The sequence below is a fragment of the Nannospalax galili genome, unplaced genomic scaffold (genome assembly GCF_000622305.1).
Source record: "Nannospalax galili isolate Female #2095 unplaced genomic scaffold, S.galili_v1.0 scaffold451, whole genome shotgun sequence".
NCBI classification, from domain to species: domain Eukaryota; kingdom Metazoa; phylum Chordata; class Mammalia; order Rodentia; family Spalacidae; genus Nannospalax; species Nannospalax galili.
The window spans coordinates 1,298,090-1,309,849 of record NW_008331662.1 but is presented as its reverse complement, the minus strand read 5'-3'; the positions used below and the strand labels follow the sequence as shown (position 1 = coordinate 1,309,849).

Sequence of the window (11,760 nt, the reverse complement as noted above, 5' to 3'; positions counted from 1 at the left end):
TATTTAATGTCCAATTATTTGGACCTTTGAAAAAAAGTCTTAAATTTCTAATTTTATTCAAGACACTTTATGATTTCAGTCTATTCAGATTTACTGAGACATATGGTCTATCATGGTGAATATTTTATGTGCCCTTGAAAATAATGCAGATTCTAGTGCTGAGTGTAGTGCTATGTGACTGTCAATTATGTCAGGATAGGTTGTTCATCTCCTCTGTGTTCTTAATGACTTGGGGGGTTACTTGTTGGGGGAGAGTAAATATCTAATTAAAATTCTAATTATTCTATTTCTCTTTATTTATACCTGTTCTTGTGTAAATTATTTTGAGACAGATGCCCTGCCTATGTGGTGCTAAGGAGGCAGATAAAAGGTCTTGGATTCGGGATTTGTGGGGTTTTGTTTTTTGTTTTTTTGTTTTATTTTGCCAGTTTTTTAAAAAGTTGGTTTAGTTGATAAGACTTTGTGTGTGTGTGTGGGGGGGGTTCTGGGAATCGAACCCAGGGCTTCTCAAATGGTAGGCAGGTGCTCTACCACTGAACTACCCACCCCCATCCTGGAATGTATTTTGAAACTCTGATTTTGACACACACCCAATGTAAAGTCTGATGAATTTGAGACATCTATTATTATGGAAGCATTGTTCTTTTGCTCTAACAGGGTGTTTGTCTGAAGGTCTCATTTACTCTGATATTACTCTGTCACATGCTTGCTGTTTGGTAGTATATCTTTTCCATTTTTTAATTAAGGCATTTAAATTTTTAAAAAAATTTTATGTGTATGAGTGTTTTGTCTGCATGTATGTAAGTGCACCACATCCATGCAAAGCCCACAGAGGCCAAAAGAGGGTGTCAGATCCCCCTGGAACTGGAGTTACAGATGTTGTTAGCCACCATGTGAGTGCTGGTAATTGAACCTGGGTCCTCTGGAAGAACAGCAAGTGTTCTTAACCGCTGAGCCATTTCTCCAGGCCCCCCATCTTTTAGTTTAAAGCTATTGGTACCGTTATATTTAAAGGTACTACTCCAAATCTTAGAACCTTAAAATAACCACCATCTTATCTCTCAAGATTCTTTGGATCAAAAATTTGGGCAGGACTTGACTGAGTAGTTCTGGTCCTTTGTCTTGGGTTATTCATGTGGTTGTATCCATCTTGAACAGAGGTGGAAGGTCCAATTAAGTCTCAGGCAGCTGACTGTTTCTCCATGTGACTATGAGTTTTCTCATTATATGGTGTCCTGAATTTCTTTTGTGATGGCTAGCTTCTAAGAGCCAGTGCCACTAACACAGTTATTTTGAGTTCATGTGGTCCTCTTTCTTCCTTGTTCATAGATACTGAATTTTTTCCCAGGTAATTTATTTTCAGGCTTCAGGGAAACCTGTCTTTCTCTATTGCCATAGGATGGATAGAGATTAGCTTAATGGCCAAGTTGGAATTAAAATCTATTCCTTTTGCCAGCAACCTTTTTACAGACAGACCTGGAACACAACTCTGGATAAAGCTGGGATAAAGTCATGAGGGCTTTTGGAAAAAAATGTTCCTTATGTCTTAAAAAGTGGCCCATCAAAAGAATGTTCCTGAATGCACTTTATACGTGTATGAAATTGTCAAAGAACAAATTCAACTACAGTTAAAAAAAAAAAGAATATTCTGTTTTGGATTCTATTATCTGCACTTAATACCACCCTGAAGAATCCTAGAACCTGTAAGACCCAGTCCCAACACTTACCCTATTGTCATAAGGCACAGCACAGTATCAAATAATTGTGAGTTCTTTACACCAAACACTTTATAAAAGTACAAATACCGTGACTCTGTTTTTCGTTTCTACCTTAATTTCTTTTCAGGTCTCAACCTTGTATGTCTTTACTAATAGGCAGCCAGACAGTTAGCCAAGTTGATTTTGGAGTGCTGGAAAACCAGATGTAGTGTTGGACGGGATGAAGCTAATCACAGGCCATAAAGAGACCATTAGAGGAGAGTGTGAAGACTGCAGCTTCCTGTGAATAAGACCCTGCCACACTAGTGAGCAGGCTCATCACCCTGGGTCTGCCTCTTCTGGCTGAGCCCTTTCTCTCTTTGAGCAAATAGACAGGGAGGCAGGCCTGTCTATTGCTGTGCTCTCTGATCCTCTGCTCTGACTAGCCCCCAGAACTGTTTTCTTACAAGGTCTGAATTTGATCACCATAAAATGATTATGTCATCACGACAAGTGGATTGTGAACTAAATGTATTGGGTTGACAGTGAAGATCAATGCTTTCTCTCTTTTCTTTTTTTCAAAGGAAGTTCCTTTTGACAGAGGCCATTAAGGGACATTCTGTCCACCAGAACTCAACATAGAAGATGGAGTTTTCTTTACTTTTCTACTGGGAAAAATTAACTTCAACTCATTGATAATTTGGCTCAATAAGAAATAAAAATACACTGAGCAATGTGTGAGGGCTTTTAAATAATCAATTAAGGAAGAAAGCATTTAAAAATAAAAGCTAAACAATGGTTTCGCATCCTCTGTATAAAGCATCTAATGGGCCTCTACTGCTATTTTTTTTTTTTTTTTTTTTTGTCTTTTTAAGACTTCCCTTCTACCCCAAACAAATCACAGGCAAGTAGTTCCTTTGTAATACTTTATACATCTTGATGATTGGAAAGGCAATATAGTTTGGGTTTAAAAGTTTTTCCTGTCTATCTGCTTTATAATGAATATGACTTGGGGTATGGTTCATTGGCAGAATGCTTACCTAGTGAAGGCCCTGGCATTGATCTGCAATGTTGCAAAAACAAACAGAAGTATTTTAAATACTCTCTTTCCTAAGTGTCTTTCCACAAGTATCTTTTCTAAGTGATGTATAAAGTTTCAGTTCTACTACTTAACTGCTAACACACACACACACACACACACACACACACACACACACACACAAAGTCTTGAGGTGGAAGCTCTGATGGACTAATCAGAATCATTTAAAGAAACACCTAGGAAATGGGCTGCTCTTGCAGATACTCCGTGAGATTTTGAAACACCATTGTCAGGAAATACAAGCAATCCCTGAAACTTTTCCCCCTGGGTTATCAGAGTCCGAGACAATTGATGACATTACATCGGTCGTTCATTTTAGATTCGTGGAGCCCACAAAAATCAATAGTTTTCCATTATCAGGTCCAGCTGGGTCACTAGTCTGTCAATGAGCTGTTACAATTGCTGTACAGGGGTGAGCCTGACCAGTCAATTGCTGCTGACAAGAGGAAAACATGCTGACAGGCACGGGAACAAGTCAGAACACAGATTTGCACTTCAGTCTGCCATCCGAAGAGACTCAGCAAGACACAGGGCACGCTCCCTGGGAGGTCTGGGGCCCAGCCAGCACCCTCTGGCTTTATAGCACAAGCACCTCAGAGCCTGTCCTGGCTCTAGACTGCTCCTACAGAGACTATCTATAGTCACTGCCTTTGTTAGAAGGTGTGTACCAGCCACAACTGTCCGTAAACAGACCACATGATACCCAGAGAAAGGTCAGCAGGAGGGAACCTACTTTTACTACTGCTAAACCAGATAAAGTTACACATATTGTCAGGATATAAAAACCAAGAGAAGGGTGCTGGGGAGATGGCTTAGTGGGTAAAGTACTTACCATGCCAGTATGAGGTCCTGAGTTCAGATCCACATGAAAAGCCAAGTGTGATGGTATATACTTGTAATCCTGATACTGGGGACACAGAGACAGGAGGATCCTGGGAGTTCACTGGCCTGATATTCTTGATAAATCAGTGACTTCCAGATTCAGTGAGAAACCTTCTCTCAAAATAAGGTGGAGATACAGGAAGACACTTGACATCTGACACCTACATGTGCTCATGCATGTGTGTGCATATACACATGCATGTACTGGAACATGTACACATGCACACATATACCACACACACATACACAATTAAAAAAAAATCTTATGTGTATGAGTGTATTGCCTGCATGTGTGTAAGTGCATCCGTGTCATACATTGCCTGAGGTGGTCAGAAAAAGGTGTTGAATCCCCTGGAACTGGAGTTATGGATGGCTGTTAGCCACCATGTGGGTGCTGGGAATCAAACCCAGATCCTCTAGAAGAGCAGCAGATGCTCTTAACCTCTGAACCATCTCTCCGGCCCCACATACACAAATTTTTAAGAGGTGATAAAGGAAGGAAATTGCCCAAAGACACCAAACCTGACCACATCTGACTAGGCATATTGCAGAGGAGGACTGGCTGTGGACAGACAATTCTCTAGCATGGCTGCATAGTCTCTGTCTTGTTGCTTCATGTATAATGTAGCATCGTCCATACTTTGGTTCCAGTGTGAGATATTTAATTTTTAATTTTTTAATTTATTTTTATTTTATGTGTATGAGTGTATTGTCGGCATGTAGGTAGGTGCCTCTGTGTCATGCAGTGCCCTTTAAGGTCAGAAGAGGGCGTCGGATTCCCTGGAACTGGAGTTATGGATGGTTGTTAGTGGCCATGTGGGTTCTGGGAACCGAACCTGGATCCTCTGCAAGAGCAGCCAGTGCTCTTAAACACTGAGCCATCTCTCCAGCGCCCCCAGTGTGAGATATTTAACCAAATTAAGCAGCCTTTGTGGGTGTCTTATTTATATCCCTCTGTCTGAAGCAGTGGATGGCATGGGAAAATGAGGTGTATTCTTGCCTTGCCTATGATTAGGAAGTAGGATATAAAGTGGTAAGCCTGAGGCGGGTATCCTAACAGCCCCACATAATAAAATGGAGAAGTGTCTGCCTTGCATACTATGTCACAAGATTGTCAAGAGATTCAAAATAAGGCAGGTGAGAGAACTTTGGCTAGCTCTCTCTCTCTCTCTCTCTCTCTCTCTGTGTGTGTGTGTGTGTGTGTATCTTACAGTGAGAAGGCTGAAAGCAACTGAAAGAGGTCTTTCTGTAGAGTGGCTGTTTGGTAAGTATACCCAAGGCTGTCCTTCATTCACTGAATACTTGAATGATCTTTAAAGACCTCCATGAATGAGAGCTAGAATTTAGAAGACAGCTCAGAAGTCCCAGTGGCCTTTGTGGTTCTCCCTCATTTATAGAGAAGGGGAGTTAACTGGTAGCAGAGAGAATAGACTGTCTAGGGGTCTGCAAGCTCAGAGGCTTCCAAAACATCATGGACTTGTAGCATGTGTGGGTCTCTTTATGTTGGTTTGGTTTCAAACATCAAACTTAAAGAGCTCAAAAGATAAATATTTTGAATTTGTTTCAATATTATGATTTTTTAATGTTCTACTTTTATTAACATCTTTTCAAGTATTAAATTACAGCTCCTAATGCCTCCAGTCTGGTTCGAATCGTTTGGAAGTCAACATTCACTTGTGTTCCTTCATCAAAGCTAGTAAGCAACTGTATTACTGGAAGCCAACTAGCTATTTTTTTTTCCTCCAATATATTTTACCAAAAATCATTTTCTTTAAGTAAGTTTTTTTTTTTTTAAAGCATTTTAACAGGAGCAAATTTGCTAGTAATTAGATGAACCAGTCTTATGTCTTCCAGCACTCGGTAGCATGGAATTCATCAGAACTCTCATAGCATTAATTAAAAAGAATTTATGTTTTTTTAATAAAATGCTTCATGTTTTAGCTCCTTTATTCCTGCACCAAATGTGATTATGTGGGGGCTGAAGGGAATTCAGGTTAATATGTTGACACACTTAACAATGCAGGGTCATGTTGCACAATACGCTTCACTGGTTTGGTTCAGTACACCCCCTGACAGGACCTAATCATCCCCTGCCCTAAAGGCAGAGGGAAAGAGAGGATTTTAATTACTGCTCTGTATGCAAGTTTGCCAGCATTAAATTGAGACATAATTAGGCCTCTGAATTTTAATAATTGTTCTAGCTAATTGGGCAGACAAGTACGTTATGCGGCATGCCGTGATTAGATAATTAGTATTTCCAAATGACAAAATTGGGCTCTTGATTACAAATTCTACATGAAGGGGGAAAAGGTAGCAAGCCGATCTTTACAAGTCTATTAAGGGAGAGTTTAGCGATGTTGGTAATTTAAAGTTCATTAGGAAGCCATGTTTCACTCTCAGAGTTGGGTGTCTGGGTCAGGGCCTCTGTCCTACTGTGCCTTCCACTTAAGGCTCCTCCCCAAAATGCTCTGCTTTGTCTCTGTTCTACAGACTTTACCCTCTCCCCAGCTCCCCCCGCCCCAGCTTAGTGGCCATCACTGATCTTAGCTACATTGGCTTAGCTGGATGGTAGATGATAACTCTGAAAAAAGAAATCCTAAGGTACAGAAAGAGAATAGAGGCGATCTCCCCAAGTCAGGAGTATTTCCACTGTGACTTTCTCTTGCAAACAGCTGTTTCATTCATTCATTCATTCATTCATTTATTCATTCATTCATGTTTTGAGACAAGGTCTCAGTATGTATCTCAGGTTGACCTGGAACTTGCTATATAATCTACTCTGGCTACTAACTCATGACGATCCTCCTGCCTCAGCCTCCCAAAATGCTGGGATTATAAGTGTGAGCTACAGTGCCCAGCTCGTCTCTTTTAAACTTCACCCAGAATCTACCTTTTTCAATTTATCATTAGTTCCACTAAAATAGTTTTTGTGGAAAAATATTGTCACAATCTTAAATTTTTGCTGGGCAGTACATACCTGTAATCAAGAGGATCACAAACAACCAACCAGTAATCACTATCACTTCAAGTTTCTGAGATATTACTACTAGAGTGAAGAGCATGGGCGTTCAAGACTTGTCATGGTTTGGCTACAAAATGTCCCAAAAGCTATTGTGTTGAAGACTGGGTCCTGCAGTTGTGATTAAAGGTGAATGGATCCTGAGGGTGGTAGAGGCTCTGAAGAAGGAGGGCCTGGTAGGCAGAAGCATTATCTTGTCCCTGCCCTGCCCCCATGGCCATGAGTTGTGCAGCTTTCCTCTGTTATGATGTTCCAGCCTTGCCCGAGACCCATAGCAATGGAGTCAGCTAACCATGTGCTGAAACCTCAGATGGAACTTGTGAGCAAAAAGAAATTCTTCCTCCCCAGTTGTCTTAAGTGTTTTGTTACAGCAACAAAAAACTAATGAATACAGTCTTATCTTGATTTGATAAATTACTTAATCTAAGTCTCATTTTTCTCATTGGCAAAACAAAGAATGTTATCTTATTGAGATTGTTGATAGGATTAAATCAAATAATGTATGTAATTTATAGTATGAAATAAGTGCTCAATAAATATTAGTTATGAGTCAAATGCAAATGAAATCAGTAAAGATGAAAGGGACAATGTAAAGGTACTTGGTCTGGCTTTTTGCTATACCAGTTTTCAGTCTTCAGATGAAACGAGACTCCCCAGTCCTGTTATTTTCCGAGAGGGACATGGAGCCTCTTATGCTGAGGGTAGCCTCATTGGTTACAACTGGCCCTGCTATCTAAATGCCCAGGTTTCCTTTCTACCCATTCTTCAAGGGTTGCCAGTGCAGAGAAGCCCTGCCATGCAGAAGTAGTGGCCACAGTTAACCGAAGAATATGCATTCTGTCTCTTACCTTCTCATACTGACTTAATCCGCGAAAATACCACAGTGACATACTTCTAGGTATTTAACTTCCTCATTATCGGCATTCAGTAGACTCCAAAAAAATGAAATCTTAGAATATGTAAGAAATCATAGATTTGTAAGAAATAGAAGGGGCTCTAGAGTTACGTTGTTCAGAAAAAAGATAGATCGGGGGCTGGAGAGATGGCTCAGTGGTTAAGAGCACTGACTGTTTTTCCAGAGGACCCAGGTTCAGTTCCCAGCAACCACGTGGCAGCTAACAACCATCTGTAGCTCCATTTTCAGGGGATTCAATGCCCTCTTCTGGCCTCTGTGGACATTGTATGCACATGGTTCACTTACATATATGTAGGCAAAAGTCGTCTTATACACATAAAATAAATAAAATATTTTAAAAGATTAACAATGCAAATCAGACCCCTTCCAAAAATATTATAATTGGTTCATAGAGGATTGCTGCAAGTTTGTTATGGGAAATTCAGAATTTGTGGATGCAGATTCCTGACAAATCTGAATGAAGAATGAAGATAAGGAAAATAACAGTGTCTCTATGGTTTCCTACAATCTAAACATCCTACTTAGCATTTCTTATGGCTTTCTTAAGGTAGTATGGCATAGCATTTATAAATGATGAAGTAGTTCTAGTAGGCTTGACAGCACCTCTACAGGACTCCAGTCCCTAAAGAGTAGACAGTAGACAACACCTTCAGGCCTTGTGGGGAGAACAGACACCTTGTGTGGAATGCAAACATTCTGTGAGAAGTTTAGACAGAAACAGTAAGGTGTTCTAGGGGATGGGACATCAATCCATATGCCTAATCTGAATTTCCATAATAAGGAAAACTCACCCCTGGGGATTGCCATTCTCTCCCTAGTTCAAGCGACTGCTCCTGGGGTCATGCCTTAGAGAAGTTGGTGCAGAGCTCTTGCCCAAGCTGCACTTTTCATTTGCCTAGAGGAAGCATCAACTGAGGGAGGGAGACCGTAACTGTCATAAGGATTTTTTCCTTCTGCCACACAATGCTGAAGCTTCTCTCCCTCTCTTTTTTGAAGAAGTGCATTTATGACTGATCGCTCAACACCTTGTTGGTTCTGATTGCAGAAAACACACCTTATAAATATATGATAACCATCCTGTAATAGAGAGTGTGACAATTTACTTCACAGTGCGTTTCGGGCTGCTAATTGATCGTTTCAGTCCAGGGACGGTTTGGAATAAATTATAGCCATCAAAAGGATATCACAGCTCATTTTGGTGGAAGGACTTCCACGTCGCTTCGCGTTCGTCTCCTAGAGAGGGCCGATTGCACCCTGCGGGGCGGAGAGGCCGGCTGGGTGGGGGACAAGGGAAAGGAGGGCAGTGGGCTGGGCCTCCGCGGAGGGGGCGTGGTGGCCCTGGGCGTGGGCGTGGCGGGCCCGGTTGTGGGCGGGGCCAGCTCTGCGGAGCCGCGTCTCCAGGAGGCTGCAGCTCCGCGGCCGGACAGTAGAGGCCTCCCTTCTGCGGAGGTGACTCCGGGCGGCGGGCCTCTGCGGGCTGGAGTTCGGCTCCCTGGTGTGAACCCGCGAGTCCTTCCCACCGAGGCGCCCGTGAGGCCGGCCCGGCGCGGCGTTCCCCGGCCGCGGTCTCCCGCTGCAGGCGGCGGCGCCCGGGTGTCTGAGGTGAGCGTGTCCCCCGGGCAGAAGGCCCTGCTAGGGGCGGGTGCTGGCCACCCCTCGGCCCCCGGGTGCGGTCGGGTTAGCGAGGCGCGCGGCGTCGCGGTCCCCTCGGCGCCTCGCTGTGAAGCGGGGTGACTGGTTCTCGCGCGGCGGCCAGGAAGCGGCTTGTGGCGGGCGCAGGGCCTCGGCCGCCTCGGGGCCTGTGCGAGAGCCGCCCAGGCCGGGCCTGAGGGCCTTGGACCCCGAGCTGTGGGAACCGTGCCGCGGCCACCTCCGAGTCACCCGCGCTTCTCCATGGCCGCGCCGGGGTGTCTGGGTCCTACTCAGCCCCGCAGCCGGTCGTGACCCTGGGCTACCCACGGCTGGTCCCGCCCTCCCAACCCTCACCTCCAGGAAAAGTGTGTGGTTACCATGGAGAAGACAGACCCAAAGGCCTGTCTCTCGATGGGATTCGGATTGGGAAAAAATCTTAGCTCGAACCCTTGTCTATATGGCGGTCCACATCCTGGTCCAGGACAGCTTGCATCATTAGTCTCGTAATCAAAGCACAAGCGGGAGCAGTTCCCTTCGACCCCAGGGGCCAGTCCCCCAGTCTATCCCGAGCTCGGCGCCGGTCTCGTGGCCTCTCCGGGTGCTTTAGTCCGGTCGCGCTGATGCATCATGTGTCTAGGTCAGGGGTGTGCAGGTGACAGCACTCACCATACTCCGCTATCAGGAAGTGCAATGGCAGTGTTCCAGGAGGACGTTCATATAGGAAACCAGTTCTCGACAGGGTATCATCTTACAAGAAGACATCTGAGCCCATCAGAGGCATTTTCATTCACACACTAAATATATTTTGTTTGTTTGACATCTTTCAGAATACTGAATGAACTAGGGGCATTTATCGTTTTGTAGTATTTATCAGTGCACTCACAACAGGCCCATAGGAAGGAGCAGGGTTTTCTCTTATTCCTGTTCTATTCTATAAACTGAGGAACAGATGTTATGTGAGTTACTGAATAGTCCATGGTAAATTAGAGAGGTCTATGAGACCAAACATTTTCTAAAAGTGGAATAATTGGGAAAGCCAAGCACAAATATAAATGTTTTAGGATTGACTTTATTTAGTTACCTGAAGTTGTGTTTCCATGGACCAAATCCTGGGGGGTGTTAATTGTGGGTGTTTTATAGAGAACTATCTATTGGCCCATGATATGTTTTTCTCTTCATCTATCCTTTCCTTATTTATTGGTTATTTATCATAGGTACTCTACTCCACTTTGCCAATAGCATGGTCACTATGTAGCTAAAATATGTATATTTTCCTGGTTATTAGAAACTCAAGGAATATAATTAGGAGAACTTTTAAAACTAGGTTCTTTTATTTACACAAATGGAAATTCTGCTGACCAAGGGTATAAAATGTGTTAGGAATCAGAAAACTTTCTCCAGCTTGTCTCCTGAATTCATAGTACCATGAGTTTTTTTTTTTTTCTCCAAAAACTTTTTAAACAAAGTTTAAAAGACTTAAATGACTTAAGGTGCTTATAATATTCCTCAGTTATTTTAGAATGCAGTTTTCCTGAAAAGGTTTTGTCCCTTATATGGTGTGCCGACTGACTAGTTATATATGAGTGGAAGCACCACATTAAAAAAATTTTTTTTTGAATTTTTGTGTATTTCATACAGAAAATCATCTTTATTCCCTCTTCCCCTTTGGCCCCCCCCCCCCCCAGAGCCTACCACTGGAGTTCATACATTCTGTCATTTGTGTTAAGGCCTATCATGTATAGTGTCCCCTGATATCCCTCAGTGCAAATTCATCCACTGGGATTTAGTCAGCCTATCTAGAGGTTCCCCCCAACCCTGCCCTTTAAGAAGATCAGCTCTTCCTCACCCGGCAGTAATGAACTGCCAATAATTCTTTGACTAGGATTGGGGTCTGCTGCTCATTTCCACAGTTCTGTGCTGGGTTTTTGTCTGCCTAAGTTTGCATGGGGCTTGCAAAGCACCATATTTTTTATCAAAACTGAAGCCACTTATCTTTGTCTTTTAGCACTAACTCAAAATAAGAATTGCACACAATTAAGTCAAGCAAACAGAATACATCCCAAGTAGTCCTACGCATACATCTGATTAAATTAGTTTAATAAAAATAGGAAAACAAGCTGGGCATGGTGGCACACGCCTTTAATCCTAGCACTCAGGAGGCAGAGGCAGGTGGATCTCTGTGAGTTCAAGGCCAGCCTGGTCTACACAGTGAGTTCCAGGCCAGCTGGTGCTACAGGGAGACCCTGTCTCAAAAAAAAACCAAAAATAAAAAAAAAAAGAAAGGGAAAACATGCTTAATATATTTATCCCAATGATTTGTAGTTTATAATTTTTCTTGGACAATACTTGAACTCATTCTGCTTTTAAAAAAAAAAGTTTTATTTATTGTGTGTGTGTGTGTGTGTGTGTGTGTGTGTGTGTGTGTGTATGCAGGTATCCCAGGAGGCCAGAGGCCAGTTAACCTTCAAGAACCAGTGTTCTTAACTGCTGAGCCATCTTTCCAGATCCTTGAGAT

General features: G+C 42.8%; 1 protein-coding gene across 1 annotated transcript in view; it reads left to right on the top strand.

Moving 5' to 3' along the window:
* Window positions 1-4,778: 4,778 nt before the first annotated feature.
* LOC115069210 (translation initiation factor IF-2-like) overlaps window positions 4,779-11,760 on the top strand; it is a 23,504-nt gene continuing 16,522 nt past the window's right edge. The window contains exons 1-2 of the mRNA XM_029560502.1: window positions 4,779-4,815; window positions 8,755-9,215. Of these exons, the coding sequence (XP_029416362.1) occupies window positions 4,779-4,815; window positions 8,755-9,215 (498 nt within the window). The remainder of the gene's footprint in view (window positions 4,816-8,754; window positions 9,216-11,760) is intronic.